At 40.3% G+C, this 14,131-nt stretch overlaps 2 protein-coding genes across 3 annotated transcripts in view; both read left to right on the plus strand.

The window, feature by feature from the left end:
- The window catches only part of RpL34b (Ribosomal protein L34b), a 195,028-nt gene that overhangs the window by 104,073 nt on the left and 76,824 nt on the right, over positions 1-14,131 (plus strand). The window lies entirely within an intron of this gene.
- Prx3 (Peroxiredoxin 3) lies at positions 12,789-14,116 on the plus strand. 2 transcript variants are annotated; one of them, XM_017084371.4, is made up of 4 exons: positions 12,789-12,959; positions 13,080-13,146; positions 13,362-13,503; positions 13,562-14,116. In XM_017084371.4, exons 1-4 carry the CDS (start codon positions 12,927-12,929, stop codon positions 14,022-14,024), a joined length of 705 nt encoding a protein of 234 aa, XP_016939860.1. In that variant the 5' UTR covers positions 12,789-12,926; the 3' UTR covers positions 14,025-14,116. The 2 variants fall into 2 exon arrangements, with proteins under 2 accessions (XP_016939860.1, XP_070853108.1); XM_070997007.1 differs by having other exon boundaries at positions 13,365-13,503.

Consider the following 14,131-nt stretch of genomic DNA (forward strand, 5'->3'; position numbering starts at 1 on the left):
TGATTGCAACTTTGCGGTTAACAGATTGAGCGGTTGAGAATCCATTTGAGTGGGTTCGGTGAGAAGGTTAATGGGTTTTTAAAATAATAAAAGTTCTGAAAAATTAAACAGAATAAAGCAAAATTCTCGATATAACTCGGATAGGAAGGTAAAGTCTTTAAAGAGGTTATAAAATGGAACATATCTAACCTCAAAAAAAATTAAAAACATGGAACAGTTTTTTTTTAAATCTGACATTCTAAAAATAAATTACTAGTTCAGAAATTATAATTTTAGAAAAGTACCATATTTTATTAGCTCTAAAATCAAAGTTCTTAAGTCTGCAAATTTCATTTTAAAAAATATATTTATAAAGGATATATATAAGATACTATATAATGTATTTTATAATAAAGTTATAAGTTTCTAACAGTAATATAATAATTATGAATTTTCCAAGGCACATAAGTATAGTACACCAACCAACATCTATCAAATTCCAAATGCATTTGTAACTCTCGTATTTTTAGAATCTTCGGATCTTGATGCCTTATAGCATGTTCCATTCCATGGCGTTCCGCTCCCCAAAGAGCAACCCTCCCCTAAGCGCCGTAAGGGCGGCCATTTTTGCCAAGGAGCTCCGCTCTGCAAACTTTTGCAGACTAAGAGCGGGAGAGAGTGAGCGAGAGAGGGCGCGAGAGAAAGAGAGAGAGGGCAAATTGAATTTTTAAATGCTTTCGCTTTTTATGAGACAACCACGAGGCATTCAAAGAGTGTTGCAAACGATTTGGCCGAAACAAAACAAACATTATGCGAGTCAATTACCCGTCGAGAGAGAGATGGCGAGACCGGCCGAGAAGAGAGAAGGAGCACTCTCTTTTTGGGGGGCGTGGCCAGCGGAGGGCCAATGGGGTGGCCGCAGCTCCTCAAATGCCGGAGAAAGCAGAACGCTTTTCAGCGACGGCAAAAATGGGAGCAGCAAAAAAAAAAACATCAGCAGCAGCAGCAGCAAACAAATGGGTAACAAACATTTGCAGCTCAGACAGCGACGCCGAAATATGCGTAGAAATTCATGCGCAATTACATTTATCCTGTTTAGAAGATTGCTTTTGCCAAAGTGCGTCTCCAAGTGCTGAGGGCAGGGCACCAGCCCCTCTATCAGCCCCTTACCACCCCCTATTTGCCACCCACCACCGCCCATTTTCCCTTCGGAGCTGTAGGTATGTCATACGTATGTATGTGTGCTTGTGGAGCCATCACCTGCGTTCGTAACACATTTTTCCACAATTTCCCTCTGTGCATTGCTTGTTCTTGATTCGTTTTCGTGTAAGACTTTAGAGTGAGATTGGGGGTATAAAAAATAGAAAGAAAAGGAAAACCTTGGGGGTTGGAACTTATTGGAGTGGGATTGGGGCATTGGGGAGGTTTCAAAAATAGTGACACTTAGGCGCTGCCCCATTTCCATTTCAATCTCAATTCACAAATGGAAATTGCGTTTATTCAGCACCTCCACTTCGCTCTGTTCTCGAGGAAATTTCAACTCGGCTTTGATTGCATTCATTTGGCCAAATGGGAAATGACAAGCAAAAGGGGTTAACTTAAGGTTACACTGGAAAATTACGAACCCAGACTGTTCTGCATTTTATGTTTTTTAAGATAAATGATTTTAAAAGATGTTGCTTAAAAAAATCCATCGAAATAGTTAAGATATTTATCATAAATGAAATGTAAAATTGTATAAACCCCATAATAAAGAGATAAATCATCTTATGTTCTTAAGTGTTTTGTTTTTCTGAATGTATAGTGCAAAGAAGGCTATAAGATGGGAAATCCCATTAATCTCAATGCCTGACCAAGGCAAGCCACAAAAATTCGGAAAAGCTCTTTTGCTTGGGAACATTTAAAAGAAATAACAAACTGTTCAACTGTCGGACAAAACGATTTCTACAACAAATTGCACTGCAATAAAAGAGCTAAAGCTGCAATGGAAAGAGACGGGTAGAGGGTAGCGTGGGAAAGAGAGGGAGCAGGAGAAAGCCAAGAGCCGCTGGCAGTGTGTGTGTGTGAGTGAAAGGAGAAAGCAGGGGAAAGCGGAGAGGAGGAGAGGGGGAGAGGAGGAGAGTGGCTGAGAAGGAAGTCTAATTGACGTACGAGCAAAGTGGGAGTTGCAATTTTCATTGACTCCACTTTAGACTGCACACACACACACACACAGGCACACAGGAGAAAGAGAGGGAAATAGGGGCTGCGAAAGAGAGGGGTATATATAGAGAAGCTGGGCTTAGCTTGCTCGACTTAACTGCAATTAATTTGGCAATTGAAGGTAGTCGAACAAAAACTAACATTATTCCAGCTAAATTCCCGAGACACACTCCATTTCAATTTCGGAATTTTCCGAATTTCGATTTTCCAACTCACACAAACACATTAGGCAAATGGAGAAGGCTTTTGTCCCACCGTCCGTCTGTCCGTCCGTTGTAGCATTTTGTATAATAGGCAGAAAGCATGGCAAAATAATAAACGTGGAGAGCACGGAATGGAATGGTTAAAAGCAAATGGAGTTGTAGTCCCCCCTTTCCCGGTCCTTCGAATGGTATGCTATGCGATGCGATGCGATGCGCTATGTGCTATGTGCTTTGCTGACCACCCATCACATCATTATCATCCTTTCGGCTATTTGCGGCTATTAGTCAGCCAAATTTGTGTGACGCGCTTTTCCTTCGCTTTTGGGGGCTTGGCTTTTGTCTTCTTTCAGAATGCAAACAATGGCGGGACTGAAAGTATAAAAGACCACACGCAAGCCCCCCCGAAACCCATCGATCCACCCTCGTACACCCTCCCTCGAAGCAAAACCCATTGAAAACCGGGGGCCCAACCAACCCCACAGTGCTCGTAAATAACGCTTTAGACTTTGATTTAAATAAATTGTATTGCGAACGGTAATATTTTATGATTTCAACAGTTCAACAGTTTTCGTTTCGATTTCCTTGTGCGTTTCTTATGTAAGTTACCTAAGTCCCCGTTCCCTTTCTTTGGTAAATATATGTATCCTTTTTGGCCTCGCTGATTGAGTGCCATTTTTGGGCGCATAAATTCAAGGAGATTGTATTGGGAGGTTTCTAAAATTCAAATTAAATGTAAGCGAAATGCAAGTCTCAAAAAACTTGAACAATAAAATATAATCGAATGTTTTTTGTTGTATAAAATAAATGAAATTGCCAATAACCAAATCAAATAGCTTAAAATAGCTCTCATATTTTGTGGATGATATAAATATGCATATATATTGTATTGATGATGAAAACAAATCGTAATATCATGCTATGATTATTTTTTCAATTAATTGTGATTTAGAGAGGTATCCTTTTTATCTTAAACTGATGCTTAAAACTGCAAAATGCGTTCAAATTACGAATAAAACCGACAAGTGCGGTCCACAATGGCTGAAAGCATTTACGTTTTAATTTTAAACAATTATTCTGTATGATTCACAATCAAGGGACCGCCAACGAGCCGGACCAACCAACGGGCACCGCCAACCGTATAAAATTACCAATTTGCAGCAGCAATCGGATCGAAGGAATGGGAAATGGGAGCGGGGGAATTTTGCAGTAAGCATCCGCATGGCCAAATATAGATGGAAGATACAGAGCGAAGGATACAACGAGCCAGCTACGATTGTTGGGCAAATTGAATCCTTTTCGCCGGCAATCCTCAATCCCCCGTAAAATCAATGGCCAAGGAGCGGTTTTTGGCCCGAAGGAGAGCCATTGAATTCGATACGTCTGTGTGGGCAGCGCAGCGTTCTAAAATTGACAGCTAAATTATTGGTTTAATTTGTTGAGCCCAGAGGGGGCAATAAAAGAACAAAGGAAGTAATTCGGAATTACAAGTAATTTATTTCGGAATACAAGCAAACATGTCCTTAAAAACTAATCGATACATTTGCACAATTTTAATAACTAAAGAAATGGCGACTATTGCTTAAGCTTTAAGTAGTTTTGAAAGCTAAACTAGAAAACAAATTCTAAAAGTACTGGAAAAGTGATGATAAATATGCGTATTCAGTTAAAATATCACGCATACGCCACGTACCCCTACAAATTAGCATAAATCGGCCATCTTGGCGGCTCTATAATATCAAGTTCTGACATTTGACGATCGCAGTGAATGGCGAACCCTTCTCTGCAACCCTCAGCGCCCTTTGTGATCTTTCCAAAAATAATTCGCCGGCAAAAGGATCGCCAAGGGTCCACTTGAAAGACGATCGCGGATTAATGCGATTAACTTACAGTTGATTTCAGCGCAGCAAAAAAAAAACAAGAATAATGCCAAGCAGTTTGAATGGCGGTGAATGAAAAGTAAAAGTTTCAAATTTAACGGCGGGCAAACAAAGGCGTCGGCAACCATAGCGAAAATCGCGCTAAAGTCCTTAATTTCGCTAGGATGCGCACGCACAACAGACACTCGAACAACAGACAAACCGCCGACGGACAAAAGGGACAATCCCAGAGGCTGGGACTTAATTATTTTATAAGACGGGGCCGTGAACGACGGGCGGTGGACCGCCCAGAGTGTGTGAGTTCCACATGTCCTGGCTAAAACAAGAAGTCCTTGCCTTCTCTGCGGTTCCATTACCCGCCCAGCTCAATTGGCCCTCAAAGGCAGTCACACCCCCTCCAGAAAAGTACAGAGCCCCACCCCCGGGTCTCTGGTCAAAGCGAAATATCAATTTGTCGCCACATCATAAAAAGCAGTGCAATAAAATTACCGCCCCCACGCAAATACACTCCAACGCAGGGGATGCCGCCCGTCTATCTCTCCGCCAAATCCCACATTCAATTTCGCACTGCTTTGTGCGCAAAATCCCCAAAGGAATCAGCACGGAGTCCTGATGCACTGTGAACAAATTCGTAGTCTTGGGTTCATCAGGGTTTCATCTTGGTGTTGAAACTTATAAATACATATTGAGATCATTGAAATTATGATACTACAATGATCAATCATAAAAATATAAGTGATCTTTGTCCTATAGTCCTTATAAAATGAATTATCATCGTTGCCTATATTCTAAGACGTTTTCTAACTAACTAAAAATAAGTTTTTCTCTTAGTTTATCATATGGACAAAAAATATGGACCTTAAAGTAATATTATATATTTTTAGGATTAGTGATATTTGGATTAGTAGTACGTATTGATCAATTACAAAGTACTTCCTTGTATGATTTTATTTAGTTGCATACGATATTCTAGGATCCAGCAGTGATTTATCATCGTTGCTTATATTTTTACACTGTTATTGAACATAAAACATCTTAATTAGGAAACTTAAGTTCAAAATGGGTTCTGACTTTTAGATTAACAGATCATATTTATCATATAAGCATTTATCTTTCAAAATATGTTTTTTGTCTGATAAAGATCCATAAACGTAAAGTATATTTTTCAAACAAATGTTATGCTTCTAATTAAAAGGTTTAATATATTTTTATATAAGAAAAAAGAGAGCTAATCATTTTGGGTACTTGTTTCGCTCAGTGTACCACACAAAGCCTTAACCAAGGAGCCCAACAACAAAGAAAAGCAAAAGCAAGACGGCAGCGGGCACACAAAAAAAAAGTACAAAGATAAAACGGGAATCACATCGTAAATGGCAAATGCAATTCGCGTATTTTATGACGCGCCGTTTTGATGGCGCAAAAGTGCTACCCATCTAGAGCTACCTCCATGGCCAAGTCCTCCGTGCGGAACCCCATCCACATCCCCCTCCACATCCTCGTCCACAGCCCCTTTGATCCCCTCGCCCCACCGAAGGGGAATCAGAAACAATGGCTCATAGAGCTGCCCCTGATGATAGTGATGTCGGTGGCTTTGTGCGCATGTGGTTGCGCCAAAGTAAGCTGAACAATAATAAGAGACAAGTAAAATAATAAAATAAATAACGAAGAACAATTCAATTATTTTCGGGCGAATGTTAAAAGCCATCGCAATCACGGCACAAAAGGGCGACCAAAGAGTACTCCGACTTGGCTAATGATGATGCATTATGGCTGGATTTGTGCCGGGTTACTGCCAATGTGGAAGCCAAAAAGCTGGGTTCTCATAAACTAGACAAAAGCATCGACGAGCTTATTATAATGCACCTGATAGACAAGAGAACTCCTAAATTCGAATTCCATTTCGAAACAAAATCCCATTTCCCTAAGGACTTCAATTAAACTTTAAATCTAACCGTAGATCAAAGAGCAAGTCATGAAATCTAACGAAACAATGAAATAGTGAAATTTATTTACCCTTTATACATGTTTTAAATAAAATTATTAAATTTAATAGTTACAGTTAAGCAAAGATAAGGTAAATTTCTAATTAAGTTACACAAAACGACAAAACCTTAAAATATAAATGAAATGGGGTTCTGAATTAAAATGCTGTATTTCACTTTGTTACTTTTCTATGCCAATGGATCAGTAATTTTCCCTAATCTGCATAAGAAATATTATCTATAAATGATGCTGTACAACCCCTACCATATTCTCTATCAAACTAAATGCGTTTTCTCAAATATTTACATCGACCTTTTATTGGGAATTTATTGTTGAGCTCTCCGAGACCTTAATGATACTGTTCCCATATTTATTTGCAAATATAGAACACCGATGGCCGCCCTGCACCAATTATCTTGCAAATCTCGAGCCAAACACAGCTGGAGGCCTCGAGGTTTCCATATCAAATATAGAAAATATGGCAGGGCTTTAATTGAGATCGAGGCAAACAAAGGAGGAGTGCGCTGCATGTAAATGCAATTTAATTGTAATCCAATTTGTTGCCAACACAACGGGCAGCCAAACGAAAAACAGTAGCGGTGATATACCATATACCTGGGATCCCGGCGTTAGATCGGCTTAAGATATGCGCGATTGCTACTGTTGCACCCTTGCCTTGCCTTTGCTTTTCCTTCCCTAATTTTTCCCGGAGTTTCCCTTGGCACTCTCCCCTGACCAACCACATTTGCATCGCAGGCACTTACACAAAAGAAATATTACTGCAATTAAAATGGTCAAGAACTGGGACTCTCGACTTTACATTTCTGAGTCGACTGGCGCCAGTCTGAGCCAAACTCAGAATCGAAACGATCGCCCAGGTTCCAGATTCCAGATTCCGGCAATTATGTGCTCAACTTTAGTTAGCTGCAGATGGATATGGCCAGATATAGTCGCTCTCCCCGGCCAAGTGCACAATTAAGGGCGTGCGGCCTGTTGGCCAAACAAATGCTGTTCACTTCGAGGTCTCTAGGATCAGAAAAACGAAATCAAATGAATATGCTTATGATTATGGATAAGGATATGAAAATGCGATGCGGCCTGCTTATTGTTATTATTCCGAACCCTAATAGCAGTCGCGACCCGTGAGATTTTTATCAATCAGTTACTGTAGTACACGACCTGTAATCAGGCGTAAAATTAAGGGGAAACAACGCAGAAATCAAAGTGGTTGAAAGCCTCACGTCACGTGCGCGCACTCCGAATGTTAAGGATACAGGCTATTGCTACTCCTGCTGACTTACACTGAGAAAAATGGAAAACGTTTTTATGACAACAGAAAAATAATAAAAAAAATCAGAATATAGAAAATTGTATCTTTTGCTAAACAAAAAAGATTTCTACCTGACATTTGAGACAAATGAATTTAACGAAATATTCAAAGCATTAACGTTATACTTATGTATTCTTATGTTTTAAAAAAAATATAATAGGAAGTTACTTTAAAGGTTCAAGGACTTTATAAATCGAAGTAGTTTTAATGCTATTATATTACCATGTTTATAGAGGGAAGAACTAATCTATCTTCATTCTCCGAAAAACCAAAACCGATAGATCAGATTTCATTGTAGGCAGAATACATTGGTTCTTTGAATACTATCCTAAAGAGGATATAAGAGATCAACAAAATAATTATATTATTATTATTCAATTTTATTCAAGAGTAACATTATTTTTTTTGATTAATCTCAGTGCAACAGGGGTAAGTAAATAGTTGAAACAAGGTATTTACTCACTTTATGGTTTCTGACAGGCCGTGATTCCTGCTGCTCTCTTCCTCACATGCAAATAGTCGCCCGTAACTTTGCTGCCATTAAAACGAGCCCCGATCCGGATGCTATAACATCATAGTTTCTATGGGCTGCCGTTCACCCCGTTTCCAGGACCTCATCCTCGTCCTCATCCTACTGCTCATCTACCTCGACCCGTTAATAAAGTTGCTCAAGTGTAGTCGAGTGGCATATGTTTGGTCGGGGAGTTCGTAAGGGTTTTTGGGCGAAGCTCGAGAGTGCGTGCGTGTCTGGCTTTTGTTACGTCACACAGGATTAGGCATAATGAAGTGTTTTAATGCGTTTAGGCACACAAACACGGGAAAATGGGTAACACGGCAAATGGCTGAAGTAGCTGGGAGTGTAATTAAATTGTAAACATTTTACGACTTGATATACTTCAATTATAATAACCGATCTTTTTATGGGATTGGTGAAAACCCTTATAGTTTGGTGATATGCTTTGGAATGGAACTCGTTTTACTCCCATTTACATATTGAATACAATTTTCAAGCTAATTGGCCTAAGAAGTCACTATTAATATTATACCATAAAACAATCTAGCTAAACAAACTTAACGTTTATATTATTATGTTTTTATAAATGTGTCTTACAAATATATCATATTAAAAGATTCATTTATCAGATTAGCCTATACTAAATCGGACTTACATCAAGTCGTATGCCAATTTAAAGTTATATAGTATTTAATACTCTTATGATATAAAATTCTGTAGGTAATATTATTTTGCGTACCAGAAGAATACATTCAACAGATAAGTCGATGAAAAATCAAAACTACAATATTATAGGATTACCAGTTAATTTCTGTAACCCTATATGGCTGTCCAAGAACTTCCCAAAATATTTGTCAGCTAACTTCCATTACCAATTTTTCTATTGTTTTCACGACTGTTTTCCCTTCGTTTTTTTACACCTTAATGCATTTGAAATTTGATTTTATTTATTTTCGGACACACTCGTTTTGAATTGTGGCCCCGTAGAGTGAGTTACGGTGAGGGGAGTGGGGTCGAGGGAAAAACCATTAAAGAAATTACATGTTGTTGCCGGCAGCTCCTGTCCGCAGGATGGATGGATGGATGAGTGCCGAGGGTGTTGGGATCGAAGTAGAAGGATGTGGATGTGGATGTGGATGTGGATGTGCCGCTGGAACGCAGATGGGCAGATGGGGTAAATGCAATCGCATTGATGTTTAAAAAGCGACGACTATGGCGCTTAAATGTCTGGAAATGGGCGTTAACCTATGGTCGCTTGTCTGCGGGGCGGGGGGCGTGGTCGGGCAGGCGCTCGTTTTGTGGGCTAAAAACATCAAAGTGATTGAATTGTTGCGATTGCTTTGAAAATCAAGAAAAGCGTCTGGGGGGGGTGAGGTGATTATTTCCGACGGGAGGGCCATACAAACCATTTTCACATGTAAATTAAATTAAAATTGCCAGCGTTTGTGAATGTTATGAATAAAAGGCATAGAGTTATCAGCTTTAATTGTAAACCTGTTTTAAAATAAAAAATATTATAAAAACAAGTAAACTAACCAATTAACAAATATGAAAGAAAACACATTATTATATAAAAACTTGCAATCTGATTATGCGCTTTGCATTTTCCATGTACACAAACATAGGAAATATTTTTCCAATTTCCTCCCGATTTAAGTGGCAAATGCGTTTTAGCTGTTCGCCACTCCCACATCGATTGCACATAATTCTCCATTGCAATAAATACAAATTAACCGGGTCGAGAGAAGCTCCATTGGCATTCGGGTGCAGCCCACTTTCTGCTCTTCAGCGCGCTTGTTTACCAACAATTGCCATTAAAATTTAAACCACAGCAATTATTATTAATGGTCGAGCCAGATCTTTTTATAAATGTATTCAAATTGTGGCAATAACAGGAGAATGGACTTCTGTAGGCAGCCATTGCGGATATAATGGCAGTAATTTTAACGCCATTTTAATGGATCTGTTAATATAGGGAAAGCAATGTGGTAAACGTTGTTAGTACTCTGTAAACTCAAGGGATTGAGGAATTTGAGATAATGCGATTTAGACCTGATAAATCTAATACTCTTTTAATTTAAATACTCTTACTCACCAAGAGTTAGTCTATCTATAGTATGATATAACATATCAGTTTTCAGAAAGGTGCAGGTGTGAAGTCGTCTTTCCTGATGGAACCTAGTTCTCACGCCTTTTATGTTTTTCTTTCTTTCTTGGCGCAGGGAACACTTTCTTAATTAACCGGCAAACATCTCGAGTTTCCAAACACAAAAGTGTTAAAAAAGAACATCAGGCCGGCGAATTGCAAGGCGATGAAGATGGCCAGGATATGGAATAGATGCGACTGATACGAATCACATTAGCTAGATTTGCATCAGGATTACGCGTTGCCCCGGACAGGAGCACTCGGCACCTCGGCACCTCGTCGCATCCTAAGCCCCGGCATTGTGACGATTGTCACAAATCAAGATCCTCCGAATCTGGGCCAGCAGCACTCGAGATGTTAACAAAGACCTAAGCAGATTTGTGCTAATATGACGGCATCTGTTTGACAATGAAGGTGCGAGGGAGATGATTTCCTCAAGGAAATGGAAAGAGATGGCGGAGGTGCGTGTGAATGTCGGCAACGCCTTCGAAAAAATCCCCGAGAATCCCCCGAATCTGCTCATCCCGGCGAGATCCTTCGAATGCGGCACACGAGCACTGCTTCAAGTGCTCAAGTGTTTGTTTAAATTATGCAAATCTGCGCAAATCCTGCGGGCGGGGCAGAAAAGCGTACGAATTACGATACCAGTCCCGATCCGAAATGGTCTGGACCCTTGCAGACAAAGCGACGTGCACTTTTAATTGGTAAAAGTAGTCCAACTGTCTGGGAATTAGTGCAGGGCTATGGATTTGCTAAGCGTGCGCGGGGAGTTCCTGGAAATCTCTGGTATACACACACTTTTCGGGACCCCGGACCCCGACCCCTCACCAAGCTGCCCGTAATTACTTAGCACTGCCTTTTAACGCAGCCCAGGACCCCAGCACCGAGGCCCCAACTCATAAACAAGTTAACGACCGGGTGCACTGGAAAAGTGTTTGAGAGAAAAGTTAAAAAATTGTATATATCTCAAATGAAAGGTAAATCATGTACATTAAATATATTACAAAAATGTTGATCCTAAATATACTATTAATCTAAAAAGTATTATAACATTATGATATAATAATCCCCAACAAAGTAATGTAATTTTTCTTAAAATAACCAGAAGAAAGCAAAAAAAACTTGTTTAAAAACTTCAATATATTAAAAATACTTTGAAAATCCTAGTTCTTCCTGTGTACTTTTTGGAAAGGGAATGTGGACAGGACTGAGTGGGTGGGTAGCCACTTGGAGCGCGTAATTTGCGCCAAATTACAGATGAAAAGCAGCGAAAATTGTAAAAACGAGTTTGGGAGTTTGGTGTTACGAAGGTACCACCCCTGCTAGGGGGATGCAAAATTGGGGAGGCACGAGCGTAATTGCAAACATGGGAATTGACTAATTGCGGGAAAGCAAGGGAGTCGAGCGTCATTGGTGGACCATTCGTACAGGAGAGCAGGGCAAACGCCACTCGAGATCAGGAGGGGAATGAATATGGATACGGGTTGGGATGAGGAGAGGGAAATGGAAATGGAAGCGGACAGGGGAACTAAGTGTGTGGGCGTTTCGCCATCCGTCAGATGTTTTGCCAACTTAAGGGCAGATATGCAAAAATATTTGAGCACGCATGCATCTTTCTTTGTTGTTCGGTTCCCTATACGAACGCGGCGGCATCTCGCTGGATACAAAAGTATCTAGATCGGGAAAAGACAAAACCTAAGCCTCCTCGAGGGAGAGAATCCAAAGCCTGGAGATCTGAGCCGCTTTCGGGCATTTAGTGGATTAACGAGCGGCGAACAAAACACATGTAGTGCAAATAGTTGGACGGGTAAGAGGCTCATTACCATTGTGCGGCGTGTGCAGTGCGTGGTAAATATTTTGCTACACTTTCCTTTATTCACGCACAATGGACGTGGCAAGACAACAAGGTGGACTGGAGAAAATACGGCTTCTGAGGGATATGGGGCGGCGGTTTTTAATAAAATCAGAGCAACTCACATACGATGGTAATCGTTGGATATGTGTTGATCTATTGTCTTTAAAACAATAATATCTTCTTTGGCAAGGAACTATGAGCTCTGCTCATTCAAAATTACACGTTTATATGAGAATATAAGTTATAAAAATAAGCTACGGAACGGTTTCAGAAAAATATATTTTTAATTAATATGCAAATCGTATAGAGTGCAGTGTGTGAATAATAAATTATATTTAACGTTTATTAATTACTTACATTTTAAATCAAAGCTAGCAATTTATTTTTAAATTTGACATGGTTTTATGTATTTTCGAGAAAACTAAAAAAATGTATTATAAATCTAAACACTTAGTTTACTATTTCATGAATCAAGTACAATCCGTTCGCATTTTTCTTTCATTAAAATTTGTAGCTTAAAGCGCTATTCTATTATTAACATTTTCAATATTAAATTGAAATATATTCTGAGAAATACCTTGAACAATACAACAAAATGCCTAATGAATTTTTATTTGATTAAATAATAATATTTGAAAATGGCGCCAAATTGCTATCGATAAGCGATATCAAGTGTAGTGAGGCCAACTATTTGGGTATTTTGGTCGGTAGACGGCATTGGTCATACTCACCTGTCAAGTTTGTTTTTTTTTGGCAAAAGTTCAGCCGGCTTTTCGTCAAATTCCGACTTAAAATAAGCCTTGTTATTACGTGATTAGATAGACTGCAAACAACAAGATGTCTTTCGTCGGACGCACACTAATTCGCAACGTAAGTTTATCGACGGGCCAAGATTCTTTCAAAAACATGCCACAACGATTACGTAATTGGCTGAACCCGCGTTCCAACATCGAATCAGTCTGATTTTGTATTATTAATTATGCATTGCAGGTGCCGCTGCTTGGCAAGGCCATTCTGAGTCAGCAAAAACAGATTGCATCACGTCTCCTGCACCAGAGTAAGTTAGGATCCACGGTATTTAAACCATTTTATAAGGTGGTATTTTGCCGGAAGCTATAATCTCTGATCACTGCCTTAAGAAATGATTGGCACAACCCCTTTAATACTTATGTATGTAGATGCTTTGCATAATACTTGAATGGCTCGGTCTTTAAATACCATCTTTCCTTACCTTCAATCTTGTAGTTAATAATTGAATACCCTTACTTCCAGCTGCTCCCCTGGCTGCAGTCCGTGTTCAGCAGCCCGCTCCCGATTTCAAGGGCCTGGCTGTGGTGGGCAACAGCTTCCAGGAGGTGAAGCTGGAGGACTACCGCGGCAAGTACCTGGTGCTCTTCTTCTACCCACTGGATTTGTAAGACAAGTCTTCTTACCACCAGCATTCCGTCACTAACCATTTACCCCCTTTGCAGCACATTCGTTTGCCCCACTGAAATCGTTGCATTTAGCGAGCGGATCAAGGAGTTCCAAGACATCAATGCCGAGGTTCTGGGCGTGTCCGTGGACTCCCATTTCAGCCATCTAACCTGGTGCAACGTGGATCGCAAGAACGGCGGAGTGGGCCAGCTGAACTACCCACTCCTCTCCGACTTGACCAAGAAAATCTCCGCCGACTACGATGTGCTGCTGGACAAGGAAGGCATCTCCCTGCGAGGCACCTTCATCATCGATCCCAATGGCATCCTGCGCCAGTACTCCATCAATGACCTGCCCGTGGGCCGATCCGTCGACGAGGTGCTGCGCCTAATCAAGGCCTTCCAGTTCGTCGAGCAGCACGGAGAGGTGTGCCCGGCCAACTGGAATCCCAAGTCGAACCCGGCCACCATCAAGCCCGACGTGGAGGAGTCCAAGAAGTACTTCAGCAAGCACGGCTAGGGGATCGTTTGATTATTTCTAACACACCTGAAACATTCACTACATAGCAAAAAGACTCGAAGAATAAAGAGGAAGGAGATTGGGAATTCTAATTTGATTTTTATGCG

Source organism: Drosophila suzukii, chromosome 3, assembly GCF_043229965.1.
Source record: "Drosophila suzukii chromosome 3, CBGP_Dsuzu_IsoJpt1.0, whole genome shotgun sequence".
NCBI classification, from domain to species: Eukaryota; Metazoa; Arthropoda; class Insecta; order Diptera; family Drosophilidae; genus Drosophila; species Drosophila suzukii.